General features: G+C 42.4%; 1 protein-coding gene across 1 annotated transcript in view; it reads left to right on the plus strand.

Annotated features, from left to right (window-relative positions):
• Positions 1-11,001: 11,001 nt before the first annotated feature.
• 7B2 (Secretogranin_V domain-containing protein 7B2) overlaps positions 11,002-27,500 on the plus strand; it is a 17,546-nt gene continuing 1,047 nt past the window's right edge. Inside the window, exons 1-8 of the mRNA XM_045761052.2 lie at positions 11,002-11,068; positions 14,003-14,080; positions 16,344-16,453; positions 18,317-18,480; positions 19,490-19,612; positions 21,488-21,690; positions 22,688-22,735; positions 25,783-27,500. The exon at positions 25,783-27,500 is cut by the window's right edge and continues 1,047 nt beyond it. Of these exons, the coding sequence (XP_045617008.1) occupies positions 14,003-14,080; positions 16,344-16,453; positions 18,317-18,480; positions 19,490-19,612; positions 21,488-21,690; positions 22,688-22,735; positions 25,783-25,848 (792 nt within the window). The 5' untranslated portion in view covers positions 11,002-11,068 and the 3' untranslated portion in view covers positions 25,849-27,500. The remainder of the gene's footprint in view (positions 11,069-14,002; positions 14,081-16,343; positions 16,454-18,316; positions 18,481-19,489; positions 19,613-21,487; positions 21,691-22,687; positions 22,736-25,782) is intronic.

Genomic DNA, 27,500 nt, shown 5'->3' on the forward strand with positions numbered 1-27,500 from the left:
TTTTTTCACGTTTTTCATGTAGTTTGATATTACGTAAATATATTCATTTTTACCAATATTTCGATACTATTTCATGTAGTATCACGATATGTGATTTGGCCTTCAAATCTCAGAATTTCGCATAATATTGCATTTTAAGCAAGTTTTCTTGCATTTTGTTTCGTACGAAAAATCATCGAATATAGCAATAATTTGACGTTTATCATCTCCTTTTCCTTCATGTGATTTAAACAAAATATCATCGAATTAGGCAATATTTTGCCGTTTTCCACGTTTTTGTGAATTTTCAGTCCATGGGTTTTAATTCATATATATACGATAAAAATGATGCAAACACATAATTGATTAGATAATAACCTTAAATACTTCATTTTCAATCATCTATTTGTTTCTCGTTAATATACTGAGTAAGATATTGAAAAGGGGAGAAGTTCGGTTTTTATTGCATATATCGACGTTTCAGCCGGATTAGAGCGGTTTTACGTGTACATCTTCCATCGTTAATATAAAAGGAAAATCAAGAACATTATAGTTAATTCTAATGAAAACACATTGTTTTTTATCATTTGTATTGGAAACAACATTGTCATATGTCTTTTCTTGGATCTAAATAATATGAAACCTCGCTCTATGATTTGAAGTTAAAATCCTCAAATATGGTTATATAGTGACTTTTTTCACGTTTTCATGTAGTTTGATATTACGTAAATATATTCATTTTTACCAATATTTCGATACTAATTCATGTAGTATCACGATATGTGATTTGGCCTTCAAATCTCAGAATTTCGCATAATATTGCATTTTAAGCAAGTTTTCTTGCATTTTGTTTCGTGCGAAAAATCATCGAATATAGCAATATTTTGACGTTTATCATCTCCTTTTCCTTCATGTGATTTAAACAAAATATCATCGAATTAGGCAATATTTTGCCGTTTTCCACGTTTTTGTGAATTTTCCGTCCATGGGTATTAATTCATATATATACATACGATAAAAATGATTCAAACACATAATTGATTAGATAATAACCTTAAATACTTCATTTTCAATCATCTATTTGTTTCTCGTTAAAATACTGAGTAAGATATTGATAAGGGGAGAAGTTCGGTTTTTATTGCATATATCGACGTTTCAGCCGGATTAGAGCGGTTTTACGTGTACATCTTCCATCGATAATATAAACGGAAAATCAAGAACATTATAGTTAATTCCAATGAAAACACATTGTTTTTTATCATTTGTATTGGAAACAACATTGTCATATGTCTTTTCTTGGATCTAAATAATACGAAACCTCGCTCTATGATTTGAAGTTAAAATCCTCAAATATGGTTATATAGTGACTTTTTTCACGTTTTTCATGTAGTTTGATATTACGTAAATATATTCATTTTTACCAATATTTCGATACTATTTCATGTAGTATCACGATATGTGATTTGGCCTTCAAATCTCAGAATTTCGCATAATATTGCATTTTAAGCAAGTTTTCTTGCATTTTGTTTCGTACGAAAAATCATCGAATATAGCAATATTTTGACGTTTATCATCTCCTTTTCCTTCATGTGATTTAAACAAAATATCATCGAATTAGGCAATATTTTGCCGTTTTCCACGTTTTTGTGAATTTTCAGTCCATGGGTTTAAATTCATATATATACGATAAAAATGATGCAAACACATAATTGATTAGATAATAACCTTAAATACTTCATTTTCAATCATCTATTTGTTTCTCGTTTAAATACTGAGTAAGATATTGAAAAGGGGAGAAGTTCGGTTTTTATTGCATATATCGACGTTTCAGCCGGATTAGAGCGGTTTTACGTGTACATCTTCCATCGTTAATATAAACGGAAAATCAAGAACATTATAGTTAATTCTAATGAAAACACATTGTTTTTTATCATTTGTATTGGAAACAACATTGTCATATGTCTTTTCTTGGATCTAAATAATATGAAACCTCGCTCTATGATTTGAAGTTAAAATCCTCAAATATGGTTATATAGTGACTTTTTTCACGTTTTTCATGTTGTTTGGTATTACGTAAATATATTCATTTTTACCAATATTTCGATACTAATTCATGTAGTATCACGATATGTGATTTGGCCTTCAAATCTCAGAATTTCGCATAATATTGCATTTTAAGCAAGTTATCTTGCATTTTGTTTCGTACGAAAAATCATCGAATATAGCAATATTTTGACGTTTATCATCTCCTTTTTCTTCATGTGATTTAAACAAAATATCATCGAATTAGGCAATATTTTGCCGTTTTCCACGTTTTTGTGAATTTTCAGTCCATGGGTTTTAATTCATATATATACGATAAAAATGATGCAAACACATAATTGATTAGATAATAACCTTAAATACTTCATTTTCAATCATCTATTTGTTTCTCGTTAATATACTGAGTAAGATATTGAAAAGGGGAGAAGTTCGGTTTTTATTGCATATATCGACGTTTCAGCCGGATTAGAGCGGTTTTACGTGTACATCTTCCATCGTTAATATAAAAGGAAAATCAAGAACATTATAGTTAATTCTAATGAAAACACATTGTTTTTTATCATTTGTATTGGAAACAACATTGTCATATGTCTTTTCTTGGATCTAAATAATATGAAACCTCGCTCTATGATTTGAAGTTAAAATCCTCAAATATGGTTATATAGTGACTTTTTTCACGTTTTCATGTAGTTTGATATTACGTAAATATATTCATTTTTACCAATATTTCGATACTAATTCATGTAGTATCACGATATGTGATTTGGCCTTCAAATCTCAGAATTTCGCATAATATTGCATTTTAAGCAAGTTTTCTTGCATTTTGTTTCGTGCGAAAAATCATCGAATATAGCAATATTTTGACGTTTATCATCTCCTTTTCCTTCATGTGATTTAAACAAAATATCATCGAATTAGGCAATATTTTGCCGTTTTCCACGTTTTTGTGAATTTTCCGTCCATGGGTATTAATTCATATATATACATACGATAAAAATGATTCAAACACATAATTGATTAGATAATAACCTTAAATACTTCATTTTCAATCATCTATTTGTTTCTCGTTAAAATACTGAGTAAGATATTGATAAGGGGAGAAGTTCGGTTTTTATTGCATATATCGGCGTTTCAGCCGGATTAGAGCGGTTTTACGTGTACATCTTCCATCGATAATATAAACGGAAAATCAAGAACATTATAGTTAATTCCAATGAAAACACATTGTTTTTTATCATTTGTATTGGAAACAACATTGTCATATGTCTTTTCTTGGATCTAAATAATACGAAACCTCGCTCTATGATTTGAAGTTAAAATCCTCAAATATGGTTATATAGTGACTTTTTTCACGTTTTTCATGTAGTTTGATATTACGTAAATATATTCATTTTTACCAATATTTCGATACTATTTCATGTAGTATCACGATATGTGATTTGGCCTTCAAATCTCAGAATTTCGCATAATATTGCATTTTAAGCAAGTTTTCTTGCATTTTGTTTCGTACGAAAAATCATCGAATATAGCAATATTTTGACGTTTATCATCTCCTTTTCCTTCATGTGATTTAAACAAAATATCATCGAATTAGGCAATATTTTGCCGTTTTCCACGTTTTTGTGAATTTTCAGTCCATGGGTTTTAATTCATATATATACGATAAAAATGATGCAAACACATAATTGATTAGATAATAACCTTAAATACTTCATTTTCAATCATCTATTTGTTTCTCGTTTAAATACTGAGTAAGATATTGAAAAGGGGAGAAGTTCGGTTTTTATTGCATATATCGACGTTTCAGCCGGATTAGAGCGGTTTTACGTGTACATCTTCCATCGTTAATATAAACGGAAAATCAAGAACATTATAGTTAATTCTAATGAAAACACATTGTTTTTTATCATTTGTATTGGAAACAACATTGTCATATGTCTTTTCTTGGATCTAAATAATATGAAACCTCGCTCTATGATTTGAAGTTAAAATCCTCAAATATGGTTATATAGTGACTTTTTTCACGTTTTTCATGTTGTTTGGTATTACGTAAATATATTCATTTTTACCAATATTTCGATACTAATTCATGTAGTATCACGATATGTGATTTGGCCTTCAAATCTCAGAATTTCGCATAATATTGCATTTTAAGCAAGTTATCTTGCATTTTGTTTCGTACGAAAAATCATCGAATATAGCAATATTTTGACGTTTATCATCTCCTTTTTCTTCATGTGATTTAAACAAAATATCATCGAATTAGGCAATATTTTGCCGTTTTCCACGTTTTTGTGAATTTTCCGTCCATGGGTATTAATTCATATATATATATACGATAAAAATGATGCAAACACATAATTGATTAGATAATAACCTTAAATACTTCATTTTCAATCATCTATTTGTTTCTCGTTAAAATACTGAGTAAGATATTGAAAAGGGGAGAAGTTCGGTTTTTATTGCATATATCGACGTTTCAGCCGGATTAGAGCGGTTTTACGTGTACATCTTCCATCGTTAATATAAACGGAAAATCAAGAACATTATAGTTAATTCTAATGAAAACACATTGTTTTTTATCATTTGTATTGGAAACAACATTGTCATATGTCTTTTCTTGGATCTAAATAATACGAAACCTCGCTCTATGATTTGAAGTTAAAATCCTCAAATATGGTTATATAGTGACTTTTTTCACGTTTTTCATGTAGTTTGATATTACGTAAATATATTCATTTTTACCAATATTTCGATACTATTTCATGTAGTATCACGATATGTGATTTGGCCTTCAAATCTCAGAATTTCGCATAATATTGCATTTTAAGCAAGTTTTCTTGCATTTTGTTTCGTACGAAAAATCATCGAATATAGCAATAATTTGACGTTTATCATCTCCTTTTCCTTCATGTGATTTAAACAAAATATCATCGAATTAGGCAATATTTTGCCGTTTTCCACGTTTTTGTGAATTTTCAGTCCATGGGTTTTAATTCATATATATACGATAAAAATGATGCAAACACATAATTGATTAGATAATAACCTTAAATACTTCATTTTCAATCATCTATTTGTTTCTCGTTAATATACTGAGTAAGATATTGAAAAGGGGAGAAGTTCGGTTTTTATTGCATATATCGACGTTTCAGCCGGATTAGAGCGGTTTTACGTGTACATCTTCCATCGTTAATATAAAAGGAAAATCAAGAACATTATAGTTAATTCTAATGAAAACACATTGTTTTTTATCATTTGTATTGGAAACAACATTGTCATATGTCTTTTCTTGGATCTAAATAATATGAAACCTCGCTCTATGATTTGAAGTTAAAATCCTCAAATATGGTTATATAGTGACTTTTTTCACGTTTTCATGTAGTTTGATATTACGTAAATATATTCATTTTTACCAATATTTCGATACTAATTCATGTAGTATCACGATATGTGATTTGGCCTTCAAATCTCAGAATTTCGCATAATATTGCATTTTAAGCAAGGTCTGTGTTGATGAGGACGGTCTGTGTTGATGAGGACGGTCTGTGTTGATGAGGACGGGCTGTGATGATGAGGACGGTCTGTGTTGATGAGGACGGGCTGTGTTGATGAGGACGGTCTGTGTTGATGAGGACGGTCTGTGTTGATGAGGACGGTTTGTGTTGATGAGGACGGGCTGTGTTGATGAGGACGGGCTGTGATGATGAGGACGGTCTGTGTTGATGAGGACGGTCTGTGTTGATGAGGACGGTTTGTGTTGATGAGGACGGGCTGTGTTGATGAGGACGGGCTGTGATGATGAGGACGGGCTGTGTTGATGATCGGCTGTGGTTATGAGGATGAGGAGGACAAATTGTGTTGTGTATAAACCTTCCAGAAATACCAAATTAATCATTGTTCAACATAGAAAAGCAATGAAGCCTTAAACCTAACTCTGTGTGAAGCCCTGAAGTCTGCAGCCGACAGAACCCAGGACGTAATTCTGGAAGGAGTCCTCGAGCATGAAGAGGAGAGGACACAGGGCTGCCAACAGGAGGTCCGCCACTGCAAGGTTTCCAACGAAGATATTGGCTGTCGTGCGAAGCCGCCGGTGTCGCGCCAACACGTACAAGATGGCGCCGTTGGCGGCCACACCAACCTGAAAGATATATACCAAAGGATTTCAAGTTGATGTTTAATTCTTAAACTAATCGACGGAACGACGGTCTAGCTTCTTGCAAGGCCGGCGTTCAATCCTCACGACCGTCCAAGTGGTTGGGCACCATTCCTTTCCCCCCTCTCGTCCCATCCCCAAATCCTTAGCCTGACCCCTTCCAAGTGTTATATAGTTGTAATGGATTGGTGCTTTTTCCTGATATCAGAGATCTTAGTCTGTCTCATATCCCTTCCAAGCGCTATATGGTCATATACTGGCTAAGCGCTTTCTCCTCATAATTACTTCACCTTACATGGGTTTTCAAGGACGTGGGAATTATGGAGCAACGTAGCAGGCCTATTGGTCCATACTAGGCCTACTGCATCAGATATTTCTAGGCCTATTTTATAGAAATGAGGGCATGGTATACTCACTAGGGTTATTGGGACCATGAAGACCCCCTTCATAGCCACCTCCAATGGTCCCCTGATGGTCCAAACTGGTCCTGGAAAAGCCATGCAGACCGTCACTGGGGTCCTTCGTTGCCACGGAGAATGGTCTGAAAATGGAGCCATCACTGTAATGCCAGGCCTTGTAATATCCGCGTTGTACTGTAATCCCAACACTTACCATCTTCACCTACGAGGTGTGGACCTCTTACGTGTTATCTCACAAACGTTTGGACCTCTTACGTATTGTCTTACGAGGTCTGGACCTTTTACGTGTTCTCTTACGAGGTCTGGACCTCTTACGTGTTCACCTACGAGGCCTGGACCTCTTACCTCGAGTAAGGCAGCTCAGTTAATATTTACTTAATAATTTACGATCTCCGGAGCGCTATGAGAGCGTACATGGGTTGAAGTCGACCTCATAGCTCCTCGATGCTCGTAAGCTGTTTAATAAATTCAAACTAGACAGCCATGATGGAGATAAGAGGCCCAGACCTCGTAAGAGAACACGAAAGAGGTTCAGGTGTCGCAAATCGACACGTAAGACCTCCAAACTTCGTAAGTGACACTTCAGTTCTATTAAATGTGAACATTAATTGAAAAGTAGACATTTACGACTTTTTTAAATCAGGCTTTCCCAAGTGGATTAACTTACACAGTTTACCACTGATGCAGAAGTGGTGTCTGTGGGAGACGTCTATGATGCACAGATCAAGCCAGATGCAAGGAGTCGGCTTGGCCTGATAGGACTCTGCACCGTAGGACTCTGCACCGTAGGACTCTGCACCGTAGGACTCTACACCGTAGGACCCACCGGCGAAGGACTCTTCACCGCGGGACTCTGCTACGGGACACACAACCGACGTAGGATTTATTAAATGATACCGTGATCTTGTCACCTCAGAGCCCCGCCAAGTAGAATGGTTCCTTGAGCCAGCGGAAGCATCGTCACCTTCCAGAGAGGAAACGCCAGTGATGCTGCTTCTCTTTGTGCATTCGTGGAACATCGCTGGACAGCAGGACGGTAGAGGACTTCTACTGCTGAGTATAGGTAGAGGGATGTCTGTGGAAGTAGATAATGTGTTGTATGTGGGAGTAGATAATGTGTCGTATGTGGAAGTAGATAATGTGTCGTATGTGGGAGTAGACGATCTGTCGTATGTGGGAGCAGGAGTTCCGTGTTGACCCATCGTCCTGTTGTTCAGTCTCCTGTTATCGCTGGCGGCCGGCTTGACAGGATAACCAATATTGTTATCAGATAAATCTTCATAATTACCATTGCCTTCAAAAAGGATGAAGTTTGTAGTGTCATTGAAAAGGAAATATTTGCAATTTCTCCCTCGTGTTACACACGTGGCGTTGCTGAGGCAGGTTTGCAATGGAGTGCAATGATTTGTGGCTTTTGTCGAGTCTACAGCTCTTAGGAAATCAATGGAAAGCTGGGTGATTGTTTGCTTAAGAATTCGATGTTCTGCGATGCTTTTCGCATTGCGATGATTGTCGAGCTTGGGATTGTTAGCACGAGGTAATTGGCTGTTGCGGAAAAGATTTTGGGTGGCGTCTTTTGCGTTAGATTCATCGATGAATTCAGACGAAGTGTTTTTTGTGGACGAGGTTGATGAGGTAGTGGGAGCGGTGGCCTGCAGCGACTGTTGTAGCGAGCCTTCCGTTACTGACTGTTTCCCTGCCGTTGTCAACGGTGTCTCAGTGTTCGTGGGTGGCAGAGGTCTTTGCCGTTGATACTGTTGCTGGAACGCCAGGCGTTGCAGTAACGCTAACGCAGACAGAGGCTTATCCTTTTCAAACTGGAACGTCAAACGCTGGGACAAAACCGTGTAAGGAAGAGGTCTATCCTCTTGATACTGTCGCTGGAACGCCAGACGCTGGGGACCCAGCGACTTCTTCAACACATTCCTGATGGGGTCATTCGCCGAAGTCCTCAACTTAGCTGAAGAACATGGTTCTGCCAGCAGGAGCAGACACGCCACCAACACGCAGAGTCTGCCACACAGAGCAGCCTTCTCACTCCTCATTGCTCCTCCACACTTCTTTCTTTCTCCTCGAAATCACACGAAAATGAGATCGTAGAAATCTTAAGTTTTTTTCTTCCAGTCTCTCGAAGTCGAAGTCCCTGAAAGCCAAGGACCTTCGAAGTCACGGTCTCTGGAAGTCAAAGTTCTATGAAGCCAACGTCTCACTAAGCCAAGATCTCTGGAAGCCAAGGTACTTGAAACTCAAGGTCCACGCGAGGCCAACGTTCCTCGAAGCCAAGGTCTCTCGAGGGGCCAAGGTCTCCGGAAGCCAAAGTCCTTCGAAGCCAACTCTGGAAGCCAAGCCCGGCAGGCAGCACAGAGCCCTACAGCAGCGTGCTCTATACTGGCAGCCTCCCAGAGCCCACCGCGGGCTTCTCTTCTAGGTAAACACACCTGTTTACGGATTGCGCATGCGTGGGTACGCGCATAACTCCGTGGGCATGCGCATGCACAGGCAATTTCTCTGAACATATCTTGTCCCAGTTAACCCATATCTACTCTGCGAACTACCCAATCGCCCTGTTAGACCCCGCCCTCACCGGCCGCTTAGACACTGTTATCTTCTCTACCACTATAACTCCTCTCAAGATATCTGATTGTCGGTAAATGCACGTTATCAGCCTACAACAAAAGCTGCAATATTGCATCTGTTGACATGCGATGCTGTTATTGCGTCCAGTGTTGCAATGAAAGTCCATATGGCGTAGATGAGGGGGAATTAATGAGGCCATACAATGGGATCGAACCCGCGTTCCTGGACTCAGGTATAGTACTTCTGCTTTTTTTTTAAGCTCATCGTGGTTCAGCCGGTAGTGCGTGTGCCTGAGGAATCCAGAGACACAGGTTCGATCACACCGTATGGCTTCAGTATCTTCTCATTGGCTCTGAACATTGTGACGAATCCTAAATGTCTTCGAGAGCCTCCAGGGGACTCAGTGTGAACTCCGAGAATCTACAGGGGCTCAGTGTGAGCTCTGAGAGCCTTCTGGGGCTCAGTGTGAGTTTCGAGAGCCTCCATGGGGCTCAGTGTGAGCTTCGAGAGTCTCCAGGGGGCTCAGTGTGAGCTTCGAGAGCCTCCGGAGGATCAGTGTAAGCTCCAAGAGCCTCCAGGGGGCTCAGTGTAAGCTCCGAGAGCCTCCAGGGGCCTCAGTGTGAGCTCCGAGAGCCTCCAGGGGGCTCAGTGTGAACTCCAAGAGCCTCCAGGGGGCTCAGTGTGAGCTCCGAGAGCCTCCAGGGGCTCAGTGTGAACTCTTAAAACTCTTTATGTAAACCATAAAGACTCCTGATGCTCTCTGGCACGGGTACCCGGAGTGACCTGTCTTTTGTCCCACTTCCCGATTCCCACCTCATTTATCCCGGCCTCTCCCCTCTCCCACACATCATCTTTTTATCACATCTTCCCTCCACCCTTTCCCCCCTTTCTCTCTTCCCCTCTTCCCTCCAGCCCCCCTTCCCCTCTTTTCCACACGACATCTCACACCACTGCCCTCTCCACGTCCTATCTCCTCTCCTCTTCCTCTTCTCCCCCTTTCATTTACATGAATTCAGTTAATTATTTTCGAGTAAATCTTGAACATGCGCGGGTAAATGGCGGGATTAGTTAAACAAAAATATGGAAAATTCATCCAGTTTATAATTTGAGACGTAAATGAAAAGCTCATCAGGAGGAGGGAGGTAGGTGGGGAGGGGTAGAGTTAGAGGCTGATTTTTTTTTTACAGTGTGGCAGTAGAGCCGACCCGGAACAGGCCTATGTCCGTCCCGTACCACACATGTATCATGTGTGAAAGTAAGGTGAGGGTTAGGCCAAAGAGTCCGGCCTCCATCCTCAGATAGACATATATTCTCCTGAATAGATAGAGATGACTTCAGTATTGTCAAATTCACTCGTTTCTCTCTCTCCCTATCTCCCTCCCTCCCTCTCTCTCTCTCCCCCTCTCTCCCTCTCTCTCTCTCTCTCTCTCTCTCTCTCTGGTACGCATTTAAGGAGACAAAAGGCACTCGAATAGTGTATTGCGTACATATCATACGCTCCGGGGAGATGGAGGGGGGGGGGGGTGGCAGAACCCCCTCCCTCCCTTTCCCCATCCCTCCCATCCCCACCCATCGTGATCAATACAACTGTTACCATGACAATCCGCACGGGAACTCCCCTGCGCACATGGGTCATGCGCACACCCGTCCTGCGCACATCTGTCCCGCGCAGCCTTCATATATCTCCTCATTTTATCGCATGAAAACAACATTTTCTTTCACACTGACATGAATAAAAATGTAAATCATAATATGCCCCGTAATGTTAGACATATTAGCTGGCCATATTGGCCATCAGGAGGGAGTTGTGATGTTGATAGTTGGGTCGTTAGGACCTTAGAGTGGGCGCCATATTGGTTCCCAGTTGGAGGTCTTGAAGCAACTGGCTAGCAAGGTGAGTGTATCCTGCTGCTGAAGCCCCCCTTGACTTTATCTGGAGGGGGCCCAGCTGACTTCCTCTTGTGTGGGTGTGTGTGCTTAAGACAGTGACTTCCTCTGTTGTGTATCTGTGACCCTCTGACTTCCTCTTGTGTAAGGCTTCCTCTTATTATGGAGGCCAAGAAGCCCTGATCAGATGAGGAGGAATAACTTATCCTATAGATCTAGATTGAATTCACGGGAACATGATGTCTCTATGAGAATATATATATATATATATATATATATATATATATATATATATATATATATATATATATATATATATATATATATATATATATATATATATATATTTATTGAGGCTATTGAATTGTATCGAACCAGCGTCCTTGGAATACTGCATGTAATGCTAGGGTGTCCGAAAACGGCAGTTCAATCTCATCAACCCGTCCTCTTAAAAATAACGTCACTTTTAGCTGGTATGCTCACTATGGCCAAATTTGGACGTAATTTGAAATGAAATCGACTCACAAAAGTGACGTACTGTTCCGTTTTCTGTTCGAGTCGTCCGGCTTACTCGACAAGCTTAAAAGAGGCAACTTTCCATTAACGTTTTTCATACCATTTTGAAACTTTATAAGAATTTCCTGCCCACCTAACCTATCAGAGGACCCTTAACTTACTGTTGTTGAAAAAAAAAATCCCAAATTTATTTTCATTTTCAAATTACGTCCATATTCGGCCATACGGGTAAACGGCTTAAAGCAACGCTCTTTTTAAGAGGACAGGTTACTGGACATTCAACATTTTCTCATGCAGTTATGATTATGGAGCTGAGTGGGAGTGTGTGTGATACTGGAGGGCTTATGGTGATGGTTCAGACTTTAGGGGAAATAATTCTTATGGTTGAGCATAATTTTAATGTTTGTGAACTGTGTGTGTGTGTGTGTGTGTGTGTGTGTGTGTGTGTGTGTGTGTGTGTGTGTGTGTGTGTGTGTGTGTGTGTGTGTGTGTGTGTACGTGAGTGTGTGTGCGTGTGTGTGTATTCACCTAGTTGTGCTTGCGGGGCGTTGAGCTTTAGCTCTTTGATCCCGCCTCTCAACTGTCAAGCAATCAACTGTTACTAACTGTTTACTAACTTCCCCCCCCCCCCCCTACACACACACACACACACACACACACAGGAAGCAGCCCGTAGCAGCTGTCTAACTTCCAGGTAGCTATTTACTGTTAGGTAACAGAGCATCAGGGTGAAAGAAACTTTGCCCCATATGTTTCCGCCTGCGCCGGGAATCGAGCCCCGGTTCACAGGAATACGTATCCAACGTGCTGTCCACTCAGCCACCAGCGCCAGTGTGTGTGTGTGTGTGTGTGTGTGTGTGTGTGTGTGTGTGTGTGTGTGTGTGTGTGCGTGCGTGCGGGTGTGTACTCACCTAGTTGTGCTTGTGGGGGTTGAGCTCAGGTTCTTGGGTCCCGCCTCTCAACCGTCAATCAACTGGTGTACAGGTTCCTGAGCCTACTGGGCTCTATCATATCTACACTTGAAACCGAGTATGGAGTCAGCCTCCACCACATCACTGCCTAATGCATTCCATATGGTACAAATGTGTGTGTATGTGTGTGTGTGTGTATATATATATATATATATATATATATATATATATATGTCGTACCTAGTAGCCAGAACGCACTTCTCAGCCTACTATTCAAGGCCCGATTTGCCTAATAAGCCAAGTTTTCATGAATTAATGTTTTTTCGTACTACCTAACCTACCTAACCTAACCTAACCTAAGCTTTTTTCGGCTACCTAACCTAACCTTACCTATAAATATAGGTTAGGTTAGGTTAGGTAGGGTTGGTTAGGTTCGGTCATATATCTACGTTAATTTTAACTTCAATAAAAAATAATTGACCTCATACATAGATGAAATGGGTAGCTTTATCATTTCATAAGAAAAAAATTATAGTAAGATATATTAATTCAGGAAAACTTGGCCTATTAGGCAAATCGAGCCTTGCATAGTAGGCCTGAGAAGTGAGTTCTGGCTACTAGGTACGACATATATATATATATATATATATATATATATATATATATATATATATATATATATATATATATATATATATATACCTCGTTAGGGCGGGGTTTGAGACCTCGTTCACATCGTGTCATAATGCTTAGTACAGGTGATGATAATATTTGAAGTTTCTGAGCATTTTATGTGGGTTTATGAAGAAAAGATACGGATAGATTAGATATTTTCTGAGTGACAGCTGAATAGCTTTCTTCACCATGCCGGCGCTTATCACAGCCGTCAGCCTCATAAGTCACTATATATATATATATATATATATATATATATATATATATATATATATATATATATATATATATATATATATACGTGGTTTGCCTGAATGATACCCATGCATCAATTTTTGTCAACAATATTCTAATGATTCCTCAAGGATTCGAACCTGGGTTATAGGTTATCCTGAATCTATCTAGGCCTACCCGAAATCAGTCTTGAAGTTGTTTCTGAGCTCACCTTCTCGTTCCTCTTCATCTATTGTATATGCAACTTGCCCTATATAGGCCTCCTCTGCAACTTGCATGATATAGGCCTACTTTGCAACATGGTCTTGTGTTAAACTTACATTATATAGGCCTGCTGTGCGGCACATATCGTATAATATACTGTTGTATACTGTAAATTATATATTGTGAACATATAATGAGTACCATGTATGGAATATGGAACATTAAATGAAAGCTCTATATTGTCTATATTATAAAGTGAAGACTCTATATTATTAAGTGAAGACTCTTGCATTATTAAGTGAAAACTCTAGCAATATTAAGTGAAGACTCTTGCATTAAGTTAACTCTATAGCTGTGTCTCCCTACACAGCTTAAACTCTATAACTCTCATCTTCCCACAGATGCTGACAGCGGCTGTGTACCTCGGAGTGGGCTCTATGCTCTACTTGACGTCAGCGTCCTACCTGCCTGGCTCCTCGGTGCGTTACCACGTGGCTAATTGCCTCGTTAATGAGTAGTTGAGTCAGCTCGTTAATTCCGATGGCCGCCCTCAACCCACCCTCCCAATCTCCCTCTTTTTATGTATTAATGGAGATCACTTTATTGTTGAATCTAAACTGAAAAAAGTTCGAACGTGCAGCCGAGTACGTTCGAATTTTCAGGTGTGTGAACATTCGAGCTTGTTATGACTCAAATCCGAGTGCGTTCGAATTTGTTTTGGGTCAAAACTTCGCTTTTTTTCAGCCCGTCCTCCAAACAAAGGCCCAAAGTTCATTCCATGCACCCGCCAAACCCCCGCTGTTTATGAATGAAAAACGGTTTACATACGACTCATAACTGATGACGTTCGAAAACGTCCGAAATAAGTGCTTCACTGACGAATTTTGTTCGAACCACAACGCTGTAAATGCTTCACCCACGTACTACAAATACAAATAATCGCCAACAGAACCTAAACACCTAACCTAACCCTATGCCTATATATATGCACAATATGCTAATATATTATAATATTAATTTATATTTGAGAAAATACATGTTTTGAATGAACAGCATGTAAAAATTTATGAAAATGCGTCTGTGGGGTCGACCGCTGGATGGAATGGACTTGAGTCGAGGACGGGTTGTGTTAAATACACATAATTACCAACTGATCCCAAAAAGACTTAACCATACCTAAGGTAAGCCTTGCTACAGATCAAATTATAGCATTGGGTAAAAATTTTTTTTAAGTGGGAGGTGATATTTTCTGATTTGCTTAAGACATCCAAAGTAAGACCTCCGCTCAAGCTTAGCTTTGACCTTTGTCTCAGTCAGCTTAATGCAAACGCCTTGACGAGACAGCAGAAAGGCTGCTGACTTACGAAACAGTGTGGGAGCTGTTGATAAGTTCCCTGGAAACACAAACCGAAACTGTCTCTATTTTCCGCTTGTTACAACTTGTAATAGAGTTGTTACATCTTGGCTTAACGTGTTTATGACGTATTAGAACGTTGTTACAACTTGCTATATTAGTTGTTATAAATGGTTAGGTGTTAAAACTTGTTCGAACGTTGTACCAACGTCATAGTTTCGGTGTGTGTTTGGCGGGTTGAGTCTGCCTGCAGCTACCCTCCAAACGTTGTCTTAACCGAAGCTCAAAGGTCAAAAGATCAAAACAAAGCAAAGGTCAAAACAAAAGCTTGAGCGGAAGAACACCAGCCATTGTCTATACTCTGGAGACATATAACATTTTCTTCCCAGGAACACAACAAAATTGTAACCCCCATTATTTAATATACATTAATATGCTAGAACCATTTTTTTTGGTTACACAATGTGTCAAAAATCGATGAATGATTCTCATGGATCGATCATAACTTGAGGACGATGATTGACAGGGCACGGAATTGGGGTAGAGTTGGGGGGGGGGGGGAGGCATAGTCTTGGGCGAGCACAGCCCGAAGATAGAACGATTGAAAAAGAAAGTAGTTAATAGCGGATGACCTTTCTTGTATAATGCCGTTATCAAATCTGAATATAATAGTAGATTAGGTTGAATTGGGTTCATAAAGACCCAATATATATATCCTAATTGGGTCTGGTTAGGTTGGGGTTTGAGTCAGAATAGGGTACGTTGGATAAGGTATGATTGAGTTAGGATAGGTTAGGTTAGGAATGATTAAGTTATGATAGGTTAGGAATGATTAAGTTATGATAGGTTAGGTTAGGTATAATTGAGTTAGGATAGGTTAAGTTAGGAATGATTAAATTATGATAGGTTAGGTTAGGTATAATTGAGTTAGGATAGGTTAGGTTACGAATGATTGAGTTAGGATGGGCTAGTGTAAGTAAGGTTAGATTACATTAAGTTAGATTACAGTACAAATCCATTTTTTTCAAATTCCAAACTTGTGGTGCAAAATATGTTGACATAAATAATAACGTTCACACAGGTGTGTAATATTACACACCTGTCGGCCGTATTGCCAGAATAACATAGGATCATTACAATTAATTACCCCATAATATAGATTTAGATTTAGAGATAATATTCAGCAATAATTTCAACAAATTACATTTGTGGCATAAAAAAAATATCAAGCCTCTGACGAACAAGATAGGCCTACTCTGCTGCCTTGCACCGATTATACAATATAATGCAACTTGCAACATAAATTAGGCCTCGTTTGCAACTTGTATCATTTAGGCCTTGCTATATCCATACAAAATTACCTGTTCAAATTGTGTTGTGTTTTTCAGGGCGCAGCTTCCATGGGACTCTCTGATGCCTTCCTCAGGGAGATGGTTGCTAGGATGGGAAGCGGTTTGGCCGATACTGGTCGAGACTACCTCGACCTCCCCCCACAAGGGTGAGTCTAACCGACCCTGGTCGACCCTGGCCGACCCTGGACGATGCTGGACGACCCTGGCCGATCCTGGTCGACCCTGGCCGACCGTGGTCGACCCTGGCCGACCGTGGTCGACCCTGGACGACCCTGGCCGACCCTGGCCGACCGTGGTCGACTCTGGCCGACCCTGGTCGACTCTGGACGACCCAGGTCGACCCTGGACGATGCTGGTCGACCCTGGCCGACCCTGGTCGACCCTGGCCGACCCTGGTCGACCCTGGCCGACCGTGGTCGACTCTGGCCGACCCTGGCCGACCCTGGTCGACCCTGGCCGACCCTGGCCGACCCTGGTCGACTCTGGACGACCCTGGCCGACTCTGGCCGACCCTGGCCGACCCTGGTCGACCCTGGCCGACCCTGGTCGACCCTGGCCGACCCTGGCCGACCCTGGACGACCCTGGTCGACCCTGGCCGACCCTAGCCGACCCTGGACGACCCTGGTCGACCCTGGCCGACCCTGGCCAAGGGAGAGGAAATGATTAAGTTCACATAACTTTAGCTCATGTCGTGGGGTAGCTGGTAGTGTAAATCTCGGCATGGTGGCGCCAGGGACGAGAGTTTGAGCCCATTGTATAACCTTAATGATTTTTTGGGTTGTTTATATCAGAACCAGTTTGTTGTTAGTAGACGTGTTTCATCAATCACATTAGCTGAGTGATTGATGCCCCGTCAGTGAGCTATGATTGTCTGTGTGACTGTTGTATTCCTCCACCTGTCTGTGACTGTTGTATTCCTCCACCTGTCTGTGGCTGTTGTATTCCTCCACCTGTCATGTGACTGTTGTATTCCTCCACCTGTCTGTGACTGTTGTATTCCTACCACCTGTCTGTGACTGTTGTATTCCTCCACCTGTCTGTGACTGTTGTATTCCTCCACCTGTCTGTGACTGTTGTATTCCTCCACCTGTCTGTGACTGTTGTATTCCTCCACCTGTCTGTGACTGTTGTATTCCCCCACCTGTCTGTGACTGTTGTATTCCACCACCTGTCTGTGACTGTTGTATTCCACCACCTGTCAGTGACTGTTGTATTCCACCACCTGTCAGTGACTGTTGTATTCCACCACCTGTGAGTGACTGTTGTATTCCACCACCTGTCAGTGACTGTTGTATTCCACCACCTGTCTGTGACTGTTGTATTCCCCCACCTGTCTGTGACTGTTGTATTCCACCACCTGTCAGTGACTGTTGTATTCCACCACCTGTCTGTGACTGTTGTATTCCACCACCTGTCAGTGACTGTTGTATTCCTCCACCTGTCTGTGACTGTTGTATTCCACCACCTGTCTGTGACTGTTGTATTCCACCACCTGTCTGTGGCTGTTGTATTCCACCACCTGTCTGTGGCTGTTGTATTCCACCACCTGTCAGTGACTGTTGTATTCCACCACCTGTCTGTGGCTGTTGTATTCCACCACCTGTCTGTGACTGTTGTATTCCACCACCTGTCTGTGACTGTTGTATTCCACCACCTGTCTGTGACTGTTGTATTCCACCACCTGTCTGTGACTGTTGTATTCCACCACCTGTCTGTGACTGTTGTATTCCACCACCTGTCTGTGACTGTTGTATTCCACCACCTGTCTGTGGCTGTTGTATTCCACCACCTGTCTGTGGCTGTTGTATTCCACCACCTGTCAGTGACTGTTGTATTCCACCACCTGTCTGTGGCTGTTGTATTCCACCACCTGTCTGTGACTGTTGTATTCCACCACCTGTCTGTGACTGTTGTATTCCACCACCTGTCTGTGACTGTTGTATTCCACCACCTGTCTGTGACTGTTGTATTCCACCACCTGTCTGTGACTGTTGTATTCCTCCGCCAGGCTCGGGGTGCCCATGGCAGAGGGCATGTCCCCCAGGGCCATGAAGGAGCTGCCAGGGGGCGCCATGCCCCTGGACTACGAGGACCTGTCCCTCAGCCCGTCCCTTAGGGACCAGGAGTACCTCTCTCACTCCTCCCTCCTCAGCACCGTCCTCGGCAACTATGGTAAGTCGTGGTTGATGACAGCCATGCCCTCCTGGGGTCGTGGTTGATGACAGCCATGCCCTCCTGGGGTCGTGGTTGATGACAGCCATGCCCTCCAGGGGTCGTGGTTGATGACAGCCATGCTCTCCTGGGGTCGTGGTTGATGACAGCCATGCCCTCCTGGGGTCGTGGTTGATGACAGCCATGCCCATCCAGGGGTCGTGGTTGATGACAGCCATGCCCTCCTGGGGTCGTGGTTGATGACAGCCATGCCCTCCATGGGGTCGTGGTTGATGACAGCCATGCCCTCCAGGGGTCGTGGTTGATGACAGCCATGCCCTCCAGGGGTCGTGGTTGATGACAGCCATGCCCTCCAGGGGTCGTGGTTGATGACAGCCATGCCCTCCAGGGGTCGTGGTTGATGACAGCCATGCCCTCCAGGGGTCGTGGTTGATGACAGCCATGCCCTCCTGCAGGGGCCAAATTCACGAAGCAGTTACGCAAGTACTTACGAACGTGTACATCTTTCCTCAATATTTGACGGTGATTTATCGAATTATTAAACAGTTACTAAGTTCCGAAGCACCAGGAGGTAATTTATAACAATAACAACAGTTGATTTGGCAAGTTGTCATGCTTGTAAACTGTTTCATAAATGTAAACAAAGCCGTCAGAGATCGAGGAAAGATGTACACGTTCGTAAGTGCTTGCGTAACTGCTTCGTGAATCTGGCCCGTGGTTGTAAAATATAATTATTAAAAATATACGTTTTTATATGTCTATCTGTCTCTGTCTGTCTGTCTGTCTGTCTGTCTGTCTGTCTGTCTGTCTGTCTGTCTGTCTGTCTGTCTGTCTATCTGTCTGTCTGTCTGTCTGTCTGTCTGTCTGTCTGTCTGTCTGTCTGTCTGTCTGTCTGTCTGTCTGTCTGTCTATCTGTCTGTCTGTCTGTCTGTCTGTCTGTCTGTCTGTCTGGCTGTCTGTCTGTCTGTCTGTCTGTCTGTCTCACACTAAGCTTGACGATACTCAACAGAGGGAAAGCTGAAGCAGCGACCCAAGCCTAACACGAGCGGCTTGAAGAGCCCCAGCAGCGGAGGAGAGGGTGTTCTACCAGCCTACTGCAACCCTCCCAACCCCTGTCCCATTGGTTACACCGGTGAGTTGATCCTGTTCCATTGGTTACACCGGTGAGTTGATACCCTCCCATTGGTTACACCGGTGAGTTGATCCTGTTCCATTGGTTACACCGGTGAGTTGAACCTGTCCCATTGGTTACACCGGTGAGTTTATCCTCTCTCATTGGTTACACCGGTGAGTTGAACTTGTCCCATTGGTTACACCGGTGAGTTGATCCTCTCCCATTGGTTACACCGGTGAGCTGATCCTCTCCCATTAGTTACACCGGTGAGTTGATCCTCTCCCATTGGTTACACCGGTGAGTTGAACCTGTCCCATTGGTTACACCGGTGAGTTGATCCTGTTCCATTGGTTACACCGGTGAGTTGATCCTGTTCCATTGGTTAAACCGGTGAGTTGATCCTCTCCCATTGGTTAAACCGGTGAGTTGATCCCCTGTTCCATTGGTTACACCGGTGAGTTGAACCTGTCCCATTGGTTACACCGGTGAGTTGATCCTGTTCCATTGGTTACACCGGTGAGTTGATCCTGTTCCATTGGTTAAACCGGTGAGTTGATCCTGTCCCATTGGTTACACCGGTGAGTTGATCCTGTTCCATTGGTTACACCGGTGAGTTGATCCTGTTCCATTGGTTACACCGGTGAGTTGATCCTGTCCCATTGATTACACCGGTGAGTTGATCCTGTTCCATTGGTTAAACCGGTGAGTTGATCCTGTCCCATTGGTTACACAGGTGAGTTGATCCTGTTCCATTGGTTACACCGGTGAGTTGATCCTGTTCCATTGGTTACACCGGTGAGTTGATCCTGTCCCATTGGTTACACCGGTGAGTTGATCCTGTCCCATTGGTTACACAGGTGAGTTGATCCTGTCCCATTGGTTACACAGGTGAGTTGATCCTGTTCCATTGGTTACACCGGTGAGTTGATCCTGTTCCATTGGTTACACCGGTGAGTTGATCCTGTCCCATTGGTTACACAAGTGAGTTGATCCTGTTCCATTGGTTACACAGGTGAGTTGATCCTGTTCCATTGGTTACACCGGTGAGTTGATCCTGTTCCATTGGTTACACCGGTGAGTTGATCCTGTCCCATTGGTTACACCGGTGAGTTGATCCTGTCCCATTGGTTACACCCGTGCAAGTAGCACGGGCTATGGTGATCCCGTAGTGGACTTACCTGGCACAGGAGCGGGGCTGTGTCAGCTGCCTCCTCCTCCCTCGATAATCATGTTTACTGCTCCCCCTTCCCCTCCCCCCCCCTCACCCCTTCTCTTCATTAGTCCCTCACTTGCTACCCCCCCCCCCCCCCCCTCACCTTCTCTCCCCTCACCTTCTCTCTCCTCTCCTTCCTTCTTGTCCAATATTAACTCTCTCACTTTGGCTCTCTCACCTTTACGGGCTATTCATGCCCGTGCCATCTCTTGGGTGGCTTAATCTTTATCAATCAATCTACTATGTCACGACTTGATAAGGGCCCAGGACTTGATAAGGGCCCAGGACTTGATAAGAGGCTAGGACTTGATAAGGGGCCCAGGACTCGCTAAGGTCCCCAGGACTCGCTAAGGTCCCCAGGACTCGCTAAGGTCCCCAGGACTCGCTAAGGTCCCCAGGACTCGCTAAGGTCCCCAGGACTAGCTAAGGTCCCCAGGACTCGCTAAGGGCCCCAGGACTCGCTAAGGTCCCCAGGACTCGCTAAGGTCCCCAGGACTCGCTAAGGGGGCCCAGGACTCGCTAATGGAGCCCCAGGACTCGCTAAGGTCCCCAGGACTCGCTAAGGTCCCCAGGACTCGCTAAGGTCCCCAGGACTCGCTAAGGGGGCCCAGGACTCGCTAAGGGGGCCCAGGGACCGTGAACCACCACCACAATATTCCGATTCTTAATTGTTGTTACAGCTGCCGACGGGTGTCTGGAGGAGTTCGACAACACGGCCGGCTTCTCCCGGGACTACCAGTCCCTGCAGGACTGCATGTGTGACACAGAACACATGTTTGAGTGCGTGGACTCCACCCGGGACTCTGAGATCACCGCCCTAGCGCGCTCAATCCAGAACGAAGGGGTGCTGGACTCTACTCTGGACAAGATCATGAGTGGATTGGTGAGTGTGAGGTCTCTATATAGAGCATGCTATTGTCCGCTTCCTCATTTACTCATAATCTAGAGCATCGTATGATTTTTTTTATCTCATTTTGACTCATTATTTTCCACATGGTTAGATGGGCTCCAGCGCCTCATACACCTGGTTTTCTCATCTTCCTCATCATGTTCCTCATCCCTTTCCTGGGACATCAGTTCACATTCACTTTTCTATCATCTCACATTCTCACAATCCAACCCGTTCTCGCAAATTCGTATAGTCAATATTGACTTATTAAATACGTGCATAGGTGATATACTAAACATAATAGATACCCTTAAAAAGCTTCATAGAAAACACCGACCTTACCTAACCTTGTTAGTATGTTAAGATAAACATCTTATAGCTTCGTAATTACAATTATTACTTAACCTATACCTATAATAGGTTAACTAACAATTGCAATTACGAAGCAATAAGATGCTTATCTTAACATACTAACAAGGTTAGGTAAGGTCGGTGTTTTCTATGAATCTTTTTAAGGGTATCTATTATGTTTAGTATGTCACCTATGCACTTATTTAATAAGTCAATATTGACTATACGAATTTGCGAGGACGGGTTGAACATCTGTCCTGACGCCTCCTCACCTGCCTCATTATTCCACTGGCTGCTGATATTCCAGAAGCAATCAGCTTCCTCATAACTTTTGATCTTCGTCTTGTACTGCAAAGTGACATTAATCCTACACAATGAAATCACAGGAATTTTAGGAATCTAATAAAGTATTAGTCATACAATGGGCTCGAACCCGCGCGTCCTGTGGATTAGTGATTTTTTTTCATAACTATAAACCTATTAACTGAATTATCAATGCTGACAATCTACGTAAATGCACATGACTAAGTATATTTTATATATGACTGAGTATATTTTATATATGACTAAGTATAATTTATATATGACTGAGTATATTTTCATTTATAGATGTTAAGTTAAGCATTTTTTATATTTTCAGAGTGACGGAAGCCACCAGCTGGTTGCTAAGAAGTTTCACACAAAGAAGGTGAGGTAACTACACCCTAATTGATAATCTAATCATTCAATCTATATATATATAGTAAGATTAATAATTCTAACACGAATCTTCTCAATATTTCTTACGTTTTTCTTCACTGTTAAGGGTAACTTAAAAATTTCTTAGGGTGACGGCCTACTCAGGGGAAAAATTCATAATAAGATCGACTTAAGCTCAATTTGTTGTTTTTGAACGCTTAGCAGATGCGTGGAATATGTCAGGTAGCCTGGCTGGCGTATAAGATAAGTTAGAGATAAGTAAGTGTTCATGTGAGATAACTTAGGTGTTGTCGTCATGGCAGTCGTGATCTGATTTAGCTTCCTGCGTCTCTATTCTCTCTCTCTCTCTCTCTCTTTCTCTCTCTCTTTCTCTCTCTCTCTCTCTCTCTCTCTCTCTCTCTCTCTCTTTCTCTCTCTCTCTCTCTCTCTCTCTCTCTCTCTCTCTCTCTCTCTCTCTCTCTCTCTCTCTCTCTCTCTCTCTCGTCCATTCCTATTTCCGTCTTTCGCTTTTTTGTTGGTTTCTGTTTTATTTCACCTTTATTCCTTTTCATGTTTCTCTTGCCTTTCTCGCTTTGTCTGTTTTTACTGTAAATAGGCCTTTTTGCAGTTTCCTTTGTTTATATGTTCAAAAGCCAGCGAACCTTTTATAATTATTTTTCCATTTCCTCTTACTTCCTTCCTTTCCTCTTTTACCTCCTTCCTCTTACCTACCTTTCTCTCACTTCCCTTCATCTCATCTTCTATTCGAACCTCATTTTTCCCACACCACCTCAGCTTGCAGTGTCAGCAGTTGCAACATGGAGGCCTGGTCGACGACCGGGCCGCGGGAACGCTAAGTCCCGGAAGCTCCTCAAGGTAACCTCAAGGTATGGCCAAGAGTTTACAAAGGTTATAGAGGCAGCAGGAGTGCTCAGGGCAACAACACACACACACCAGCTATTTGAAGGGCATCACTCTATTCCCAGCTGATCATTCCATATGTAGGGCGAACCATCTGAGGCACTACGGGCTCACCATAGCCCGTGCTACTTGGAACTTTTTGTTCCAGGTAGCGAATCTTAAACAACAGCAACAACAACAACACTCACACACACACGAGGCCCAGTGACCTCTTCCAGGTACTGGTTGGGTCTGAGGAAGCCGGATTTGGTCAAGGAGAGACAGAGTCAAGGTTCACATCCCAATGTATATATGTATGTCGTACTAAAGGGGTGAATATTACTACATGATTCTTTGTACGTGGTTTGAGGCGTCTTCTCTGTTGTACTTAACAATAGCATCTTACACCAAACTAATCAGAGGGACGTGTGAATGGTGCTTAGCCCCTCTCAAGGTATATACAACCCTGTCTGAACAAGCTGGTTAAGACGTCTTCCTTAGCACTGCTGCGTTACAAAAGGGATTTCAGGATTTCCAATTTGGATACTACGAAAATATATTTCTTGGCCCAGGGTATGGCTATGTGCTCAGCTAGTTGTGCTTGCGGGGTGGGGTTGAGCTCTAGCTCTTTGGTCCCGCCTATAATGTGTGTGTGCTGTGTGGTGTAGTTATCACCGCCGTGTTCGCTACGGTCACCCGTAACTCGTGAGATTCGACACTCACTGCTGGACACGATTGATTGATTGATTGATGGAGATTAAGCAAACACAAGGGGTGGCGCGGGCATGAATAGCCCGTAAGTGGTAGATTTTTTGGGGTGGGGGGAGAGGGAATGGCGTGGACTCAACAGACTGGAGTCCGGTAACATTTTCAGTGTCACTACTACTCCCACAACTACTACTACCACAACCACCACCACCACCACCACTACCACAACCTGTCCTCATGCTTGCAAGGAACTCGGTCAGACAACCAGCTACCTTACCTTGCATTGATTCCGGTATGAGGGTGGGGGTGGGGGTGGGGGGGTTGAGGGTTTGTTATAGGAATGTTTCAGTGCTCTTCCCCCGCGGCCCGGTCTCTGACCAGCTCTCCGACCGAACCCGAGATGCAAGACAATGTTTTATACACAAACCATTTACATATTATACACTGTTTTACACGCAACATACCGTTCTTATCCCAGACTCCTCCCTCGCTGTGGCCGCAGGAAACTGAGTACTGGAGTTAGTTACCATCTCGTCGACTTACCGTTGTTCTCACGCCTTAAGCAGGAAATAATTTAATATTTAAGATGATTTGAGTTGGTTCCTGGACCCTTGGAGGCACTGTTGAATAGTCGAAAATGGTGGCACGCTCACAATCGTTCAGGGAGGGAGGGGGGGGGGGAGGTTATTAGTTCCAAACGTTAATTGGAACGTGTTATTTGTTCATTAACACGTGAACACAGTTGTTGGGGGTTAATTGTTCCAAACGTTAATTGGAACGTGTTAATTGTTCATTAACACTTGAACACAATTGTTCACGTGTTAATGAACAATCGCGGCTATTCTAGATCTTCGACTTTAATTTTCTTCATATATTTTGATCTTATTTCCTTGTCAAATTTGCTTATATCCAAGTAAAACTACGTTTAAAACAAAAAAAAAAATAGATCAATAAAGCACGTATTATTAATAATGCAGAAAATACACATAGAACGTTTAGAAAGCATAAGGTAAGATTAGAATTTTGTTAACAGTGTGGGAAATTTTGATATCAGACTTGTAATGCCTAATTTATCTATAAATCACTGAAAATTTAGCATGAGCTAAATATATATATATATATATATATATATATATATATATATATATATATATATATATATATATATATATATATATATATATATATATATATATATATATAATTAGTTGATATGTACGGTGAGAGATATACCCAGCTTCTTGGTGTATATACACTGGGTTAATTTAGTCCTGGACTAAAATATACTTTCTGACTAGTCAGTAAGCTGTTGTGGTTGGTCTTAATAACCCTCCAGTGGTTGACAGGCTCCCCCCCCCCTAACTCTAACGGTAAAGAGCAGTCAATATTGTGTCCATGTTCGTCGTATACCCATCAGTAGTAACTGTTCATATTTCTCCCTCCTTACAGAGCATGAACCCCTACCTTCAGGGAGAGAGACTGCCGGTGGCGGCCAAGAAAGGCGGAATGCTGTAAGAGTCCCATGTCGAAGTGACAAGGAATTATAGCAGTCAAGCTACGACAACAAGGTTTTGTGAACAGTGAACAGTGAACGATGAACAGTGAACGCACCACAATGGTCGGATCACTGATGATGGGTCAGCGTGGAAGTAGCAGTGAACAATGAACAGGGGGGTGGGGGAGGGACGTACCACAATGGCCAAATCACTCTGAATAGGCTAGTGTAAGTAAGCTACATTGAACTGTGAACAATGAACAGATTACAGTGAATGTACCACAGTGATTATATCACTGTGGATTGGCCAGTGGTGACAGGGTTACAGTAGTGAAGACGTCCTGGACAACTCTTCCTTGGACAGGTCATAATAGATGTGTTATTGTTGTCCAAGGACTTACCAGCCCCTTTCACAGTGGACAGAACATGGTTTAGCACAGTAGTTCTCCCACTGTGCCCTAAGTTACCGTGAAGAGATCACTCCTGGTCGACTAACAATGCATATGTTGCAATGATCAATCCAAGCAGACGGGTACACAGTAGACAGACGACAGTGCAATGATCACAGTAGACAGGCGACAGTGCAATGATCACAGTTGACAGGCGACAGTGCAATGATCACAGTAAACAAACCACCTTGTTTAAAACGAGACAATGGCCGCATCTAAGACAAACGAGTGAGAAGAATGAACTCTATATACTGCTTCAGTAACGCTCATTTTACCATACTGGTCTTGTTCAATGCCTCGATGGACCAGGGGAAGAGGGAGACCATTTACACAACCACTGACGAAACCTATACATCTTTCCTCCCCCTCATGGCGGCTGTGTTTACCTATATAAAACACCATATGAGCACCGAAGCCCTATACGAGGTTGTTTATAACAACAACAACCTTTGGGTTGTGAGGTTTCCAGGCTCGTAAAAAAATTAATAAGTGTAAACAAAGCCACCATGATCGAGGGGAAAAAGATGTACAGGTTTCGTAAATGGAATTGCTTAATGACTCTTGACCCAGAACACGGTAAGAAAATCCATTAATACTAACACAGGAGATAATTTAAAATCGCCCAAAAAAATTTCAAAATCTACGAATCTATAACACGACGCCCTGACCTTTCCGTGGGTCAGGAGGCTCTAATGACTTAACCACCCAAGGGAGAGGGAAGGGAAGGGGGGTGTAATTGGCTTATAAGGAGAGGGGGGGGGGATAGTTAGGGTCTTCCTAAACCATCGGTATTACAAACTGTTAGATTATGTATTGACTTAATGTAAGATTGCAACAGTGTTAGGCACAGGAGGAGCCTTCACTGTTACCAACAGGAGGTACTAAGAACAGAAGCAGCCTTCACTGTTACCAACAGGAGGTACAAATAACAGAAGCAACCTTCACTGTTACCAACAGGGAGATACAAATAACAGGAGCAACCTTCACTGTTACCAACAGGAGATACAAATAACAGAAGCAACCTTCACTGTTACCAACAGGAGATACAAATAACAGAAGCAACCTTCACTGCTACCAACAGGAGATACAAATAACAGAAGCAACCTTCACTGTTACCAACAGGAGGTACTAAGAACAGAAGCAACCTTCACTGTTACCAACAGGGAGGTACAAATAACAGAAGCAACCTTCACTGTTACCAACAGGAGATACAAATAACAGAA

This window comes from Procambarus clarkii, chromosome 45, assembly GCF_040958095.1.
Source record: "Procambarus clarkii isolate CNS0578487 chromosome 45, FALCON_Pclarkii_2.0, whole genome shotgun sequence".
Classification (NCBI taxonomy): domain Eukaryota; kingdom Metazoa; phylum Arthropoda; class Malacostraca; order Decapoda; family Cambaridae; genus Procambarus; species Procambarus clarkii.